We start from the raw sequence: 18,181 nt of genomic DNA on the forward strand, positions 1-18,181 counted from the left end.
GCTCGGTTTGCCCATTGGATTCAGGATGGTAGCCCGAGGTAAGGCTTATGTTAATGTCGAGATGTTTGAAGAAAGCTGTCCATACGCGAGAAGTGAACTGAGGGCCTCCGTCCGAGACGATATCTTCGGGGAGTCCGTAGAAGCGGAACACATAACTGCACAGAGTCTCTGCTGTTTCTAGGGCTGTGGGTAGTTTGGGTAAGGGTATCAGGCGACAGGACTTAGAGAAGCGATCAACAACAGTAAGAATGGTGGTATTGCCTTTGGAGTTGGGGAGGTCGGTGATGAAGTCGATGGCGATGTGGGACCAGGGTCTCTGAGGGATGGGTAGAGGCTGGAGCAAACCTGCCGGTAACTGTTTAGAGGATTTGGTGGCGTTGCAAGTTACACAGTTCTTAATGTATGCAATGGTGTCAGTACGAAGTGAGGGCCACCAGAATTTGTTGGTGAGCCGTTATTCCGGGGTGTCCAGAGCCGGGGAGGTCATGAGCCTGTTGAATAGCTCTGTTCCTCAGGGAAAGAGGTACAAAGGTCCTGTTAGGAACCTGGACAATAAGTTACTGTGAACTGGAACCGTGTGAAGAACAACGCCCACCTAGCCTGTCTGTGATTGAGTCTCTTTGCAGAGCGGAGATATTCCAGATTGTGATGGTCGGTGAGAACCGAGAAGGGAAATTTGGCTCCCTCAAGCCAATGTCGCCACTCCTCCAGCGCCGCCTTCATAGCCAATAGTTCGCGGTTCCCCACATCATAATTCTGTTCCGCTTGGTTAAGCTTGCGAGAGAAGTAGGCACAGGGGAAGAGTTTGGGTGGACTGCCATGACGTTGCGAAAGAATGGCCCCGACGCCTGTGCTGGAGGCATCTACCTCCACTATGAATTCGCGTTCAGGATCAGGGTGATGGAGTATAGGTGCAGTAGAGAAACGTTCCTTGAGGTGATTAAAGGCTCTGTCAGCTACGGGCGACCAGGATAAGCGGCCTCCCCTCCTCTTGGTCATTGAAGTCAGGGGGCCTGCGATGGAGCTGAAGTCTCTGATGAATCGTCTGTAGAAGTTGGCGAATCCAAGGAATCTCTGCATCTCCTTGACAGTCGTAGGTTGGGGCCAGTTCAGGACGGCCTGCACTTTGCGATCATCCATCGCCACTCCCTCAGGACTGACCACATATCCCAGGAACGTGGTGGAAGTCTGGTGAAACTCACATTTCTCTGCTTTAGCATATAACTGGTGGGAGATCAAACGTTGTAGTATGGCTCTGACATGGTGAATGTGTGTTTCAAGGGAGGCGGAGTAAATGAGAATGTCATCCATGTAGACGATGACCCATCTATTCAGCATGTCACGGAATACATCGTTTATGAATGCCTGGAAGACTGAGGGACTGTTGACGAGGCCGAACGGCATGACCCGGTACTCATAGTGCCCAGAAGTGGTGGAGAAGGCGGTCTTCCACTCGTCCCCTTCCTTTATGCGAATCAGATTGTAGGCATTGCGCAGGTCGAGCTTGGTGAAGTATTTGGCGGAGCGAAGCTGCTCCAGAGCCTGTGGAACTAGAGGTAAAGGGTACCGGAACTTGACAGTTATTTCGTTTAAACCTCTATAATCAATACAGGGCCGAAGACCCCCATCTCTCTTTTTGACAAAGAAGAATCCGGCGGAAGCAGGAGATGTAGATGGAACGATGAAGCCCTTAGCCAGTTCTTCCTCAATGTAGGCTTTCATGGCTTCAGTCTCTGGTTGTGAAAGAGGAAAGATTCTGCCTCTGGGTGGTGTAGAACCAGGGAGCAGCTCGATGGCACAGTTGCTAGACCGATGTGGCGGTAGTTGGGCAGCGTTGGACTTGCTGAATGCCTCAGCTAGATCAGCATACTCCGAAGGAAGGTTGGCTGAGGGCGGAGGGTCCTTCTTGACGATGACTGCTTTAAGTGACGTCGGTTCCAGGGTCTGAAGACACTGTACAAAACACTTGGCCGACCAGTGAATGATTTGACCCTCAGTCCATGAGATCTGTGGTTCGTGGAGCTGAAGCCAGGGTAGTCCAAGAATAACTGGGTTATTGGGAGCTTGTATGATGAAGAAACGGATGGTTTCTGAGTGCATGGTGCCAGTAGTCAGGCAGATGTCATTGGTGGTGTATAGGACCTGACCGGCGCCCAGAGGCCTTCCGTCTAACGCTGCCACTGCCAAAGGAGATTTACAGGGTAGGAGAGGGAGGTCATGAGCTTTAGCGAAGCCAGCATCAATAAAATTTCCTGCTGCTCCAGAATCGATTAGAGCCATTGTCTCTACCACCCCATTGTTTGTCTCATTGTCTCTACCACCCCATTGTACCTCAGGTCAGGATTCTCCAGCTTTTGTATGCCCCTAGGATTCTGGGAATGCAATCGTATGCCAAAAACGGATCACAAATGCCCCAAGCACATTCCAGTGCTTAATGGAGAAGTGCATGGGAGATATAAATTTGAACAAAGTGCTGGTATTTCTGGATGATTTGATTGTCTTCTCCACAATATTTGAGGAGCATGAGGTAGTGCTGAGAAATGTTTTAAACAGTTTGAGAGGATATGGCCTCACATTATCGCCTGAGAAATATTGCTTCTTTCAGACTTTGGTGTGTTATTTAGGCCATACTGGATCACACAAAGGAGAGGAAACAAACCCAGAAAAAGCAAAGCCATTGAAGACCTGGCCAAAACCCCAAACGTCAAAAGAGTTGAAGTCTTTCCTTGGCTTTTTGCGCAGGTTTGAGATTATTCAAAGATTGTAAAGCCTCTGATGACAAAGACTCTGTGTTGTTATTGTCATCAACTGAATGCACTTTACTAGATCTGCATATCTTAGCAATCTGATTCATTTTCTCACAGTTCTTACACTGTTTTCCATACGCCGGTCAGTAGCGTACCATGGTCACGTCCACATCTTTTGCAGATAAACTTGCGTGCTTTCTCTTGCTTTGTTTATGATTTATTTTTTTCACTCTCTTTTTGCATGCTTGCTTATCCTTCATGTCTTCAACAGTTTTTTTAATATAAGACTAATCTCTTTTTTCTCACTTTTTGTTGATTATCGACATTTGTCTTCTAAGTAAAAGATTTAAGAACTTTTATACAACTGGTCTAGAATCATTTCCTGACATCTGCATTTTAATCTAAAATGTTCTCATCAGCCCCAACAAAAAAGTAGCTAAACTCCAGTCTTGCATGCAGAAAACCCAGGTTTTATACTTGCTCAGGGTGAGGTTCTAACACCTTGGGTTCTGTAGATATAATATTTTTGGTTTATTAATGTGAGACACAATCTATCAATGTATCTTTGATGTAGCCAACATTAGATGAGTGGGAGGGATGTACTGTGATAATCTGTACATGAGGTTATGTTGCTGTAACCATTATATTTCACCTGAAATGTGTGAGTTGAATATCTGCAGTGGAGGCTTAGAGGGCATTGAGAGCATTGTTTGTCATTTTAAAAGCACAGAGGAGCTTCGCTCATACATACTAACATTTGCTATTTCTGTGAAATATTTACTTTTTCATAACCAGTAAATTAATGTATTTGAAGATGTTGTAAAGATTTTTTCCATCATAGTGTGTCTATGGAAAATGTATATATTCAGAGAAAGAAAGAAAGAAAGAAAGAAAGAAAGAAAGAATAAATAGCTGTCTGCCAGCTTAACAAAACTGTGTCATAATTAACAGATAGAAAGAGAGGAAAGATGACAGAGAGAGAGAGAGAAAGGTTTGAAGGGGTGTAAATTATTGAACTTTGCATTTGCTCTTCCTTCAGTAGAACAAAACTGTGTTAAAGTTTTTTTTTTTTTTACATTTAAAACTAGTCAATCTGACACAGTCTGCTTTGTGTTTTTGTTTCTATGTGTTTTTCAGATTCCATCAAACTAGAATAGAGCAAAGAAATCAAATGTAGCAGTAATGTTGTAGCTGTAATGCTGCAAGAATGTCCAGAACAGAGTGCTTACTGGGGTTCTGATCCACAGTGTCCACTGGGTCCATGTTCCTGTCCTGGGGAACCTGACAGCATGGTCTTCAGAAGTCAGTGATCAGTGCAAGAAGGAGATAATGAGCAGTTAACCAACAGACTAGGATGTAGCTGAGCTAACAACTCCTCATACAAAGGAAGCTCTGATCACATTAGCAGTTTATCATGGTTACAGAAAATGATGGTTGACCTTCAAAAACAAATGAACATCATAGACAGAGAGCTGAAGAAGTGAATGTAAAGATGTAAATAGCTCCATCTTGTGAGAAAAGCATGGCTGTGCTCCAGTCATGTGTAGTGCTTTTTGTACAGTGTAGTTGTGTTTCCTGTCACTGTGGGCCTCAGAGCGCAGTAGTACAGTGCAGAGTCTGTCACTGCAGCAGAGGAGATGAGCAGATCTACTTTCTTTCCCATTTTATCAAGTTTAATAGACAATCGTGTATGAGGTGGTTCAGCGTGTGTGACACGTCCACTGACTTCATCAATCAGCAGCAGAAACTCTGGTCTTGATCCAGGTTTTTGTTGATACCAGTGAAGACTGTAAACTGATACAGTATATGTGCAGGACAGTGTGATGTTGCTGCCTTCAGTTACAGATCTGGAGGGTTTTTCTGGTTTAATGCTGTTGTCTGCAGCCTCTGCTATAAAAACATTATAATAAATGAATCACCATTTATTAATAATAAATTAAAGTGGAAACTGTGGTCCTTGGTAATTATAAAAATGTATATTTTCATGTGTAATGTATATGACTTACCGATATCAGCAATAGTGAAGAAAAGCAAGAAGAGGAGTAACATTGTTATCCTGAGTGTTTAGTTCAGACCTCTAGCTTTAGAAATAAATGCCAGTGTTGTGTATTTGAGATTGTCTCTGATGTCTCTACATGTAGCTCCACCCACTCATATTTATTCATTTATTCATCACACCTCTGCTTCCTCTCGTACTGCACAGGTAGCCTATCAGATTATTGTGTTAATTTGAGGACATTAAAATCATTCATTTGGCTGGCAGATGGGCTTCATACATAAGCTGTACTGGAATGGGGCTAAGAAGTAGATACCATAAGTACACCTCACAAAAGCTCAGATGGAGACATTATAGTAATGTTTTAGTTTATTATTGTGCTGTTACTCACCCCAAAGCATATTATGTTTCTGTTTACATTTCTTAATATATGGGCATAAAAACAATAAGTCTGGTGTCTGGTCTCTTTAATTCATGTTATGACTCTGTAAATATTGTAGATTTCATTGATGTTGTTTTACATGTCACTTGAGATGAAGAGTAAATGAGCTCTGAGCATATTTACTGCCTCCTGAAGGCATTTTACAGGGCCATAATACTTCTCCATTCCCTGTAGTTACTGAAATACCACATGGATGGAGGTAGATATAACATGTACATGTCATTTGAAATCATTTACATTTCAGGCAGGTAATGTGCTTTCTTAACTGGTGTGGTTCTGCATGCAGTGTTGCTTGTCTCTGTCTCTTTGTTTCTGTTTCCTTTGCAGCTGCTGCACTGTGAGCTGGTGTGTGTAAGCAGATCCAACCTTCTTGTGTGGAGGACATTGTGTTTTATATTTTGTTTTTTATTTTGCACAATTCTCAGTTATGCAGATTTTCAGTTTGCCACGTCCACCATGGACAATTCCCCTCCAGACCACCAGAGGGCTCCCTTACTCACATTTTTTGAAATTCTTCTTTTGTTGTCCGCCCCACTTCCTTCCTTGTTTGTGATCACCTGTTTTGTGTTCCTCTAATTAGTTTCCCTATTTAAGTTCTGTGTTTTCCCTCCTTAGTTGTGCAGCATTGTGTGTGTAGTTGGTGTGGCTGCTGGTGTGTTATTTGCAGTGTGAGTGGTTTTTGTTTTCATGTTGAGTTTTCTTTTCTTTGCCTCGCCTTAGTCTAGTCCCTTGTTTTATTTTTTCTAGTTTTTGGTTCCTTTTTGTCATTGCCTGTTATTTTTATTTGTAGCCTTACAATACAAAGATTTTTTAGCATGAGGTACAATCAAATTATTTTGAGTCTTAAGGGAAGTTATTTAGATTGCTGTGTTTGGTTTTACACTTTCTCCTCAGAAAAAAACATTACTTGACTGGTTCTGTAGATTATGGAGGTCAAAATCAGGTCCTAGAGGGTCGACTAAAGCTGTTAAAGAATGAGTTGAATTAGGCATTACAGCATGGAAATCATCAAACTGCTGGACTCCAAACCTCCAGCACCAGAATTTAGCAGCATTAATGTAGAGAAACATACAGCGGAAGTGGTGTTATCTTTCTACATTTCTTCCAGAATTCAAAATGACAGCTTTTACCCAAGACATTCTTCATATTGACAGTATTGGTCAGTTCACATCTAATGCAGCTGGAGAATAAGATCAATATCCCCATATCTTTTCAGTATCCCTATATCTTTTTGTAAAGTACATCGCAGTAATAAAATGTGTGGCTGTCAGTACCTCTGCTTCACTGAAGCTTCACATTAAGGCATCTTCACATGAACATTTTAGGCAGAACAATTCAATTCAATTCACTTTTATTTGTATAGTGCTTTTAAAAATGGACATTGTCACAAAGCAGCTTTACAGAACTAAATGGATTCATAAAAATATATTGTAAATATGTGAATTTATCCCTAATGAGCGAGCCAGAAGCGACAGTGGCAAGGAAAAACTCCCTGAGACAATATGATGAAGAAACCTTGAGAGGAACCAGGCTCAAAAGGGAACCCATCCTCATCTGGGTGCAACGGATAGTGCGATTATAAATAAATCCCTTCTATTATTGTGTACTATATGGACAAATAGTGCAATTGTGCAACCAGTAAATTCATCACAGTTTTTGCAAGAAGTCCGGTTGGTTAAAATCTATCCACTGTCCACTGATGGAGTCCTGAGTACGAAGGTGCTGATGGCAACTGCAGCCCCAAAGCCAATACAGCAATCGCAGTCCCAAGCTATTACTGTACATCTCCCCATATGTGATCCCCAAGCCATCTCCACAGCCCCCAGGTGGCACCATCCCCAGCAAACCAAGTGGTTCTTCAGGCTGTCCATATGGGACCACCCCCAGCAGCAGTGAGCGAACTCACCCGATGAGAGCTCCAACCAGAAGTAGGGCATCAGGATGGGTCAGGCAGGTCCAGGGAGCAGAAGGGGTCAGGATCACTGGCATCTCAGAAGTAGCATGTGTAGCTCGACAGAGAGTAAGGGAGAGAGAGGGAGAGACTGTTAGCTAAGCTTTTGTCCTCTAATGGCTAAGACAATGTTCTTTGCATGCAGAGTGCAAGCAGGGACTCTGGCAAGACTAGCTATGACAGAATAACTAAAAGGGAGAGCCAGAAGCTAACACAGACATGAGGGCGTTGTGGGACATAAAGCAGCCAGCCACTCCTTCGTCGACAAACCTGAGTGAACGCGTGAGAGTGGGGGGGCGACAGCATCCAAACATCCAGTTCACCACAACACTCTAAGCATGTGAACCCTCCAGACCTGCCCCTGTATCTAAGAAAAATACTATTCACAAAAGGCTTGACTAAACAAATATGTTTTCAGCTGAGATTTAAACACTGAGACTGTGTCTGAGCCCTGAACACTAAGTGGAAGGCTGTGCCATAACTGTGGGGCTTTGTAAGAGAAAGCTCTCCCCTGCTGTAGCCTGCATTATTCGAGGTACCAACAAATAGCCTGCACCTTTTGATCTGAGTAGGTGTGACGGATCATAAAGGACCAAAAGATCGCTCAGGTACTGTGGCGCAAGACCATTCAGTGCTTTATAGGTCAATAGTAATATTTTATAATCAATACGAAATTTGATTGGGAGCCAATGCAGTGTGGATAAGATATGGGTCATATCTTCTGATTCTAGTAAGGACTCTTGCTGCTGCATTCTGAACCCTGCATAACTCCTCAAAATCAACAAAAGATCTCCTAAGATAATGTTTGATGCTTTCAGAACGCTTGAATGTAATTTCAGAATACTATGATAGAGATGATGATGTCAGAATTAAGTAAGGACCAGACTAAAATCAGGAAGAACTGTGCTGAGAGGAGAATAAGCTGCCAAATGACCATCAGAAATATACTTAATAAAATGAAAGGAAGAAAACTGAAATGTTAAATCATTATTTCACATTCTCACTTTAAACAAATCCGACCTTCTCTCTGTGTGTAGACTCTTCATTCTGCTTATGAGGCTCAACACTGTATAATAAAAGTGTAGTTTTTGTACAGTGCAGTTGGATTTCCTGTCACTGTGGGCTGCAGAGCACAGTAGTATAGTGCAGAGTCTGATACAGCAGCAGAGGAGATGATCAGATCCACTCGTTTATCTCCATGAAGTTTAGCAGACATTCTTGGGGGAGGGTTGGGACTCAGAGCCCCACGTTGAGAAATATAGAGAACAAACTCGGGTTTAGATTTTGGATATTGTCTGTACCAGTGCAGGTAGTTGTTTGCTATAGCACTGCTGGTTGTGTAACTGCAGGACAGAGTAATATTAACACCTTCATCTACAACTTCACGAGGGGAAAGTGGCTGTATTGAATCTGCCATGGAGTCACCTGTCATAGAGAAGAGAACATAATGTTTTTAACCTTTACACAATCAAACCAGAACTACATAAGTCACACCCACATTCTGATGTTTCTTAACACCACACAGAATAATTAATCACTAATTCAACACTTAATATTTCTGAAAGAACAAAAAGTCAATGTAGAACTCACCTAGTGAAAGCCACAGACACATGAATATAACAGTGAACATGATGAATGGTCTTAGCTGAATGAAAATATTCTTTCTGTACTCTGATATGTTAACATCATAAAGGTTGATGAAGCTCCGCCCCACAGCATCACATGACAGTGTCACCAATGTTACTGACAGATTGTTGATTCTTACTGAAGCATCCTGGCTTTACACTCAGCATCACATGGGGCAACTGTCCTGAACTCAAACTGTAAGCAGGAAATTAATGTAATGATTCATTCTAGTCTATAAAAATATAATCCAATAATTACATTATTAAATATTTTAATTGCCTGTTATATTTTTCTAAGTGGTGCTGCTACATTAGGGGCATTGGCCCCACCACATATAGCAGTGAACAAGTACACTATATGGCCAAAAGTATGTGGACCCCTAACCCTCACACCCATATGTGGTTCTTCCCCAAACTGTTCCCACAAATTTGGAAGTGCACAATTGTCTAGAATGTGTTTGTATCCTGTAGCATTAAGATTTCCTTTCACTGGAACTAAGGGACCCAAACATGTTCCAGCATGACAATGCCCCTGTGCAGAAAGTGAAATCCATGAAGACATGGTGTGCCAAGGTTGGTGTAGAAGAACTCGAGTGGCCTGCACTGAACCCTGATCTCAACCCCACTCAACACCTTTGGGATGAATCGGTATGACGGCTGCACACCAGGCCTTCTTACCCCAAATCAGTGCCTGACCTCTTGCACACTTGTAGCTGAATGAGAACAAATCCATATGGCCACGTTCCAAAATCTAGTGGAAAACCTTTAGAGAAGATGGAGGCTGTTATAGCAGCAAAGAGGAGACCAACTCCATATTAATGCCCATGGATTTGGAATGATGTTCAATACACTGAATACTTTCTACACTTCTTTTGGCCTTTGGTGCAAGACTGCAATAAGATTACAAATCATGTACAATCTCTGTTTTTAATTCAGATCATTATATATAAAGGTACTATGTCTGTATGATTGAAGAACTGGTAGAGTCTATATTACTGTGCAAAGTAGTATTCATAATCAAAGAAGTCAACATCTCTGGGGGATGTGAGCAGGGTCCTAGTACTTGGCCCACAATAAGAAAACTGACTACGCCATCTTGTGGAGAAAGGAGAAAGACTTTAACACACCAAGGGTTTTTGTTTGTGTGTTTTTTAACTGAACTCTACCACTATGCCCCAGTTTGCACTAAAAAAGGGGATGCTGGGAATAAGAAGTCTTTTTTCATTCACAAATCATAACAAATAGTAATTTGCAGAACATAACTTTATTTAACTCCTGACCTTGTACAGAGCCTCAGCTGCTTCACTCGAGTTCAGCTTTCTATCTAATGTAAGTGAGTAAGCTAGGGAACTATCTTTCAAAACAACAACATCTTTCCCAAATCAAAAAACTGTTGTTTATAGCTGACAACAGCAGCCACCTAATAATGTAACTGAGTAAGCTAAAAATATGTAAATGTCTTGTGAATCCTTCTTTATTCTTCTTTTCCCTTTCTTTCAGCTGCATATGTTACCACAAATGCTGTTTGTGTCTGTGGTTAACTGATAACAAGTTGGTAAAGGGAGTATCTTTGATGTGGTTTTAGAAACTTCATATAAACCATTGTTATGTTTTTGTACAGTCTTTCATTGACTCTGTATTACTGTGCTACATCTCTGAGAGCGCAGTGATAGAGTGCAGAATCTGAGAGCTTTAGACCTCTGATAGTAAGTTCAGTAGAGTCTCTGGTTGTTTTTGACTCTAATCGAGTGTCAGTGGGTTTGCGCTCTCTAGATTCTGACCTTGCACCTTTAAACAATAAAAACTGTGGTGCGCTGTTAGGATATTGTTTGTACCAGTAAAGCCAAATGTAATTGCTGCTTGACTCATATGAACATTTCAGAGTAACAGTGTCTGTTTCTTTGCTGATAATGTTGGTATCTTCATCCTTCGGCCCAATTTTATCTGCAAAACTGCCTGCTGTAGAGAAGAACATAAAGAAATAAATCTGTGAAGTATTTTTGTAAACAAAATATTGACTTAAGAAATTGAGAAATGACTAGATTAATAAAAACATGGGTATTAATTAATTCAGTTGATTAACTGGTGAAAGTGAATTACCTGTAGCTAGAGTGAGAATCAGTGGTGTGTATCTCACTATGTACAGTAAGTTGTATAGTTGAGCCATTTCTGAACACAGCTCTGTGAGGATTGTGTATAATAGTGCTGTATGTGCTGAACTTTACACATGAGGGAACACGTCTCTAGAAGGCCACACCCAGGAAGTGCTGCTGTTGTAGCATAACTTTGTACAGATCATCACTTCACAGTATCAGTGACAGTGAACTGAGTCACCAATACAACACACAACTATTCCACTGTTGCTGATCAACACACTGCATCCCACTTCACCTCTTAAACATCTCTTTTGGAGTCAGAGGCCTGTGTTGTGGCTCAACATTAAAAATCAATACAAAAATATAAGCCTGGTGCTGTTATGTACATCGAAGTGTGTTTAATGTCTTTGAACAATGTAAGTTTCTTAGAACCCACCCATTTTTCAAGTGATCACAAATACTGGAACATGTGCCTGACATGTGTTTCTTGTTGCTCAGGTGTGTCCTGTTAGACTGGTTGTTTTTTAACAATTAATAGCTCTGAATGTCTACTCTTGGGTTGATCCCTGGGTTTACCCTGTGAAAACTGCATTTGTTGTTCAAAAGGTTAAACCAACATGTAGAAAACATAGCTGTCTATGGGAGAAGAGCAAGCCATTTTGAAGCTGAGAAAGGAGGGAAAATCAATTAGAGCCATTGCACAGGCATTAGGCATAGCCAATACAACAGTTTGGAATTTCTTGAAAAAGAAAGACACCACTGTTGTATTAACCACCAGACATTGAACAGGTCAGGAAAAGGAAAAGGAAAACAACAGCAGTTGATGACAGAAACAAAATGGCCTGGGTCAGTTCATGACTCGTATTCTCAGGCAGTCTACACTATATAACTGCTTACAGCTGAATGCTGACTACATTACTGTATATGGTTTTGCTTTAAAAATATTTTCTTAAAATGTTCCTGTCTCTTCTACATTGTAGATCGATTTGATAGTCTGCTTGGAGACAGAGAGTACGCCTGCAAGATGGACCTGATGACTCCATATCCAGAGCCATTGGTATGTGACATAACACAGTGCTGTACAATAGAGCTACCATTAGGAAGGAGAGACTCCCTGATTTGGTGGATCCTGCCAACGTCAACCAATCAGAGGACAGGGCTGGAAGACAGTCTATTGTGGAACATATTTTTAGCTATTTACTGAATTTATTTTACCATTTAAACACCACACATTATACAGTGGACACAATCTTTATTTGACTGATCTGTTTTTTGTTCAGCGAACTTGTCTTTTCTGCAGAGGAGAAGAGAAAAAGACAATAAGATATTAAGATAATTTAAGCAGAAGTAAATTAAAGCACATTTCAACGTGGCAATATTATACCATTGTTTAATACTCCAGCTATTTACAGTTTGATTTATATCATTTGCAGGAGTTTGTGCTCTATGTATAGTTCTAAGGTCCTTCTATATTGCACCCTTACATTACAAAAGCACATTAATGGGAGATGTTAAAGTGCTCAATAATTCAGATTGTTTAATACTTCTGAGGTCACCTTCATATGCCTACAGGTGGAGGTCCTAGTTTGGGAGGAAGGCTGTTACTGTATACCCTGTGGATTAGTCACCAAGACTGAGTGACAAAGTGTTGTCTAATTTCCACTTTTCGGGGCTGATGAGCTGTGGGATGGAGGCAGCAGGTAGCATTGCTGCCTCACAGTTCCCTGGTCCCCAGTTCCCTGATTTTGAGCTCAGGTTACTGTGTGTGCAGAGGTTTGCATGTTCTCCCCATATTCAAGTGGGTTTTCTCTGGGTTTTCAGTTTCATCATATTCCTGCCTCACTCCCAGTGTTCCCAGGAAAGATCTAGATCCAGATCACTGACCAGAATAAAGTGCTTACTGAAGATGAATGAATTAAAGAACGAATTAATGAACTGTCTGCTAATAATCCAACATGTGCCAACAATACTGTATCAATTATTTATAAATCATGACAACGAGAGAATTCCTCCAAAAAAGTGCTGGAAATTTCTCTAAATCATCAGCAGAACTGCTTTCAAAATAACAAAACTGTGTTAAAGTTTTTGTACAGTGCAGTTGGATTTCCTGTCACTGTGGGCTGCAGAGCACAGTAGTATAGTGCAGAGTCTGATACAGCAGCAGAGGAGATGAGCAGATCCACTCGTTTATCTCCAGGAACTTTAGCAGACATTCTTGGAGGTCTGCTGGAACTCAGATCTCCACTTGGAGTAATATAGAGAACAAACTCGGGTTTAGATTTTGGATATTGTCTGTACCACTGCACATTGTATATGCTACCACTGAAGCCTTTGTAGCTGCAGGACAGAGTAACTTCATCACCTTCATCTACAACTTTAGAAGTAACAAGTGGCTCTATTGGATCTGCCATGGAGTCACCTGTCATAGAGAAGAGAACGTAATGTATTTTAAATGATAAGGAATAATAATGTGTTACATAAATCATACTATTTTATTTTTTAACACCACACAGAATAATTCATCCTTATTCATAAATTTCTGAAATAAAAGTCAATGTAGAACTCACCTAGTGAAAGCCACAGACACATGAATATAACAGTGAACATGATGAATGGTCTTAGCTGAATGAAAATATTCTTTCTGTACTCTGATATGTTAACATCATAAAGGTTGATGAAGCTCCGCCCCACAGCATCACATGACAGTGTCACCAATGTTACTGACAGATTGTTGATTCTTACTGAAGCATCCTGGCTTTACACTCAGCATCACATGGGGAAAATGTCCTGAACTCAAACTGTAAGCAGAATTAATATAATTATGAGAAATAAATCATTCTAGTGTGTAAAATATAATTTACTGATTAAATGATTAAATATTTTAATTTCCTGTTATATTTGTTTTTATAAGTGGTGTCGCTGCATTAGGGGCTTCGGCTCATCAGAAATTGCTGTGAACAAATATCAGTCATGATGAATAATTTAGTATAGTAAGTTATTATTACTATTATCATAATATCATTTATTTATGTATTCATTTTGTAATATCAAAGGCTGTAATAAAATAGGATAACAAACATTTTCTGAGGTATTTCACTGAGGTGAGGAACAAACCAGCCACTGCTCTTGGTAATACTATGAAAGATGCCAGCGAGCCATTAGGCCTTGAAGGGGAGTGGTGCACGGTGTGTGTGAGGTTTGCTGGATTGAGTGAAGGTTGCAGTGATATTCACTTGGAGTGTGTGTGGTAAACTGGCTGTTTCATTTGCTTTGTTTTTCTTACTTCCTCCCCGTGGCCTAGTGTGCTGCCTGGCCTGCCTGCCTTCTTTCTCTTGTCTATTATTTATTTATTCAGTGTCATTTGACTCATATGATTTTAATATCATTATTCTGCTTCCTAAACCTGAAAATTACGTGAACCTGTGTATGGAAATAAAGTGGAGTATTTACATTATCCCATGACAAACAACCCCATTACAGTAGAACCTGTCCAGAGCTGCTTTTATTCATTGCAGCAGTAATGTGCTTGTCCATGCTGGAGACAAATATATTATCACACATTATTGAGAAATTGTATTTATAGCCCCACTGCAATTTCAGTTTTCATTATTAATTAAGAGAAACAAGTCATTTTATTAATCATGAGTTGAAAATTACACTAATCCATTTCACTGAATAATCAGAGATGTTACTGATGCTTCAAACATTGGTTCAAGACTGCAATAAGATCACAAATCATGCACAATCTCTGGTTTTATGCAATGCAAACATATATGTCAAAGTCTAATCTGGCCTTTGTGTTCTTGAGTGTTACCAGAGGTTTGCATCTTGAGGTAAACCGTCTGTATTTACATTCATGAAGGTGGCTCTTGATTGTAGACTTTGACAATGATAGGCCTACCTCCTCCAGAGTGTTCCTGACTTGGCTAGATGTTGTGAAGGGGTTGTTCTTCAATAAGAAAAGAATTCTGCAATCATCCACTTTAGTTGTTTTCTGTGGTCTCCCGGGCCTTTTGGTGTTGATGAGCTCACCAGTGCATTCCTTCTTTTTAAGAATGTGCCAAATTTTGGATTTGGCCCTCCTAAAGTTTCTGCTATCTCTCTGATAGGTCTGTTTTGGTTTTTCAGCCTAATGATGGCATCCTTCACTTGCATCAACACCTCTTTGGACGGCATATTGAGAGTTCCTCTGAACAGCTACCGAATGCAAATTCAACACTTGGAATCAGCTCCAAATTTATCTCCTTAATTTATCATGATATAAGGAGGAAACAGGCCACAGCTGGCCATGAAACTGCTTATCAGTCAATTGTCCCATTACTTTTGAGCCTGTGAAAATGGAGGAAAAAATGGCTGTAATTCCTAAACGGTTAATGCAATATTTTTGTTAAACCCCTTGAATTAAAGCTGAAAGTCTACGCTTCAGTCACATCTTGACTGCTTCATTTCAAATCCACTGTGGTGGTGTACAGAGGCAAAATTACCAAAACTGTGCCACTGTCCCAATATTTATGGACCTGACTGTATATGTCTGTTTGACTGAAGAACTGTAGAGTCTATATTACTGTGCAAAGTAGTATTCATAATCAAAGAAGTCAACATCTCTGGGGGATGTGAGCAGGGTCCTAGTACTTGGCCCACAATAAGAAAACTGACTACGCCATCTTGTGGAGAAAGGAGAAAGACTTTAACACACCAAGGGTTTTTGCTTGTTGGTTTTTTAACTGAACTCTACCACTATGCCCCAGTTTGCACTAAAAAAGGGGATGCTGGGAATAAGAAGTTATTTTTCGTTCACAAATCATAACAAATAGTAATTTGCAGAACATAACTTTATTTAACTCCTGAACTTGTACAGAGCCTCAGCTGCTTCACTCGAGTTCAGCTTTCTATCTAATGTAAGTGAGTAAGCTAGGTAACTATCTTTCAAAACAACAACGTCTTTCCCAAATCAAGAAACTGTTGTTTATACTACATATTACTTATGTAGGTTTTTGTACAGTGCAGTTGGATTTCCTGTCACTGTGGGCGCCAGAGCACAGTAGTATAGTGCAGAGTCTGATACAGCAGCAGAGGAGATGAGCAGATCCACTCGTTTATCTCCATGAAGTTTAGCAGACATTCTTGGGGGAGGGTTGGGACTCAGATCTCCACGTTGAGAAATATAAAGAAGGAACTCAGGTTTAGATTTTGGATATTGTCTGTACCACTGCAGGTTGGTGTTTCCTGTAGCACTTTTGATTTCGTATTTGCAGGACAGAGTAACATTAACACCTTCATCTACAACTACATGAGGGGAAAGTGGCTGTATTGAATCTGCCATGGAGTCACCTGTCATAGAAAAGAGAACATAATGTTTTTAACCTTTACACAATCAAACCAGAACTACATAAGTCACACCCACATTCTGATGTTTCTTAACACCACACACAATAATTAATCACTAATTCAACACTTAATATTTCTGAAAGAACAAAAAGTCAATGTAGAACTCACCTAGTGAAAGCCACAGACACATGAATATAACAGTGAACATGATGAATGGTCTTAGCTGAATGAAAATATTCTTTCTGTACTCTGACATGTTAACATCATAAAGGTTGATGAAACTCCGCCCCACAGCATCACATGACAGTGTCACCAATGTTTCTGTTGTTGTTGATTCTTACTGAAGCATCCTGGCTTTACATTCAGCATCACATGGGGAAACTGTCCTGAACTCAAACTGTAAGCAGGAAATTAATGTAATTATGAATAAAAAAAACTATTTAACCTTTTGTTAGAAGCCACCCATTTTTCAAGTGATCACAAATATTGGACCATGCGACTGACAGGTGTTTCTTGTTGCCCAGGTGTGTCCTTTAAGACTGATTGATTAAACTGTCTGAACTCTCTCTCTCTCTCTCTCTACCAAACTATTACTACAAAATTCAGACATCTCAGAACAGAGCTGCATTTAGTTCTGCTTCATGTGATGTCAACATGGTAATGATTATAAGTAGAAGATTAGCTAAACTTTGCCTGGTCTTTCTGTAAATCTTCAGCTGTACAGTGTCAGTGAGCCTGTCCCCACTGTAGCCTCAGATTCCTGTTCTACTGAGGAGATGAGGATAAGTGCAGCAGATAATTATATTCTCTTAGTCTGGAATAATTGGGCCACGCCCCCTATCCACATTATATCCTACTAAATAGTGCACCAATGGTGTGATGCTTCACTGCAATTTAGGCATCCTATTTAGTGCATAGTATATGTTTTTAACACATACCTAAATTTCCTCTGAATGTCTATTACCTGCCTCTTGTAGCTGTTAGATTCATCCATGTAGTAGAGAAGGACAAAGTACAACCAATATTACAAAATGTTGTTTCACAAGCAGCATAGAAGGTGAAATTCCCAATTCTTACATGTAACAGCTTTAGTTTTGTACAGAAATTACTCGTATTTTATTTGCAGAATATTCCAGAAAGAATACTGTGGCCACAGACTGCAAACATGGATGATGACTATGAGGATGAAGATTTTGACCTAGTGACCAGACGCTGCATAGCTGTGTATCTGTGCCAATTCACTGAAAACAGTGTGCATAATTGCTTTTTAAACTTATTTATATGTCTTATGTAGCTATTTTCCCATCTAGAAATGATGAAATTAGGGAAATTAGGTGATTGTTGATATTCAAAGTAAGTAAATATGAAAGTGTGGGAAGTAAGAAAGAAAAGTGTATTTGAATGAAGCAGGTAAACGGCTCCCCCTCCTGAGAGAAAATCCAGCTTCACTTTTTGTACAGTGTGTTTGAGTTTTGTGTTACTGTGGGCTCCATGGCGCAGTAGTACAGTGCAGAGTCTGATACTGCAGCAGGAAAGATCTCCAGATCTACTTTCTTTTCCTTTATACGGAGTCTGGTGGATAGTCTTGGGTCAAGGTGTTCAGCTTTAGTGACACGTTCTGTGGATTTATGAATCATCAGCAGAAACTCTGGTCCTGATTGAGGGTTTTGTCGATACCAGTGGAGATAGTAAGCCGAGTCATCATATGTGCAGGTCAGTGTGGTGCTGCTGCCTTCACGTGAAGGTATGATGGTTTGGTCTGGTTTAATGAGCTCATCTACAGCCTCTGCTGAAAAAAAGACATTGCCGTATACTTTGATACCATTTCAGTGTTAATCACTTAAGAACATTCAAATGGAACTTAATGTCGTGTTTATTATAGACTTAATCAATATCAATAACATTTTATTTAATATGAGAGTAAAATCTTGTAAAAGAATGTAAATGACTTACCAACATCAGTAAGAGCTATGAAAACAGAGAGGAAGAGTAACAT

General features: G+C 40.3%; 1 gene segment (V, D, J or C); it reads right to left on the minus strand.

The window, feature by feature from the left end:
- Positions 1-17,630: 17,630 nt before the first annotated feature.
- LOC117597173 (T cell receptor alpha variable 5-like) lies at positions 17,631-18,181 on the minus strand. The segment is given in 2 exon segments: positions 17,631-17,974; positions 18,139-18,181. Coding segments are annotated over 2 exon segments (387 nt in total).

The sequence above is a fragment of the Pangasianodon hypophthalmus genome, chromosome 4 (assembly GCF_027358585.1).
Source record: "Pangasianodon hypophthalmus isolate fPanHyp1 chromosome 4, fPanHyp1.pri, whole genome shotgun sequence".
Taxonomy (NCBI): domain Eukaryota; kingdom Metazoa; phylum Chordata; class Actinopteri; order Siluriformes; family Pangasiidae; genus Pangasianodon; species Pangasianodon hypophthalmus.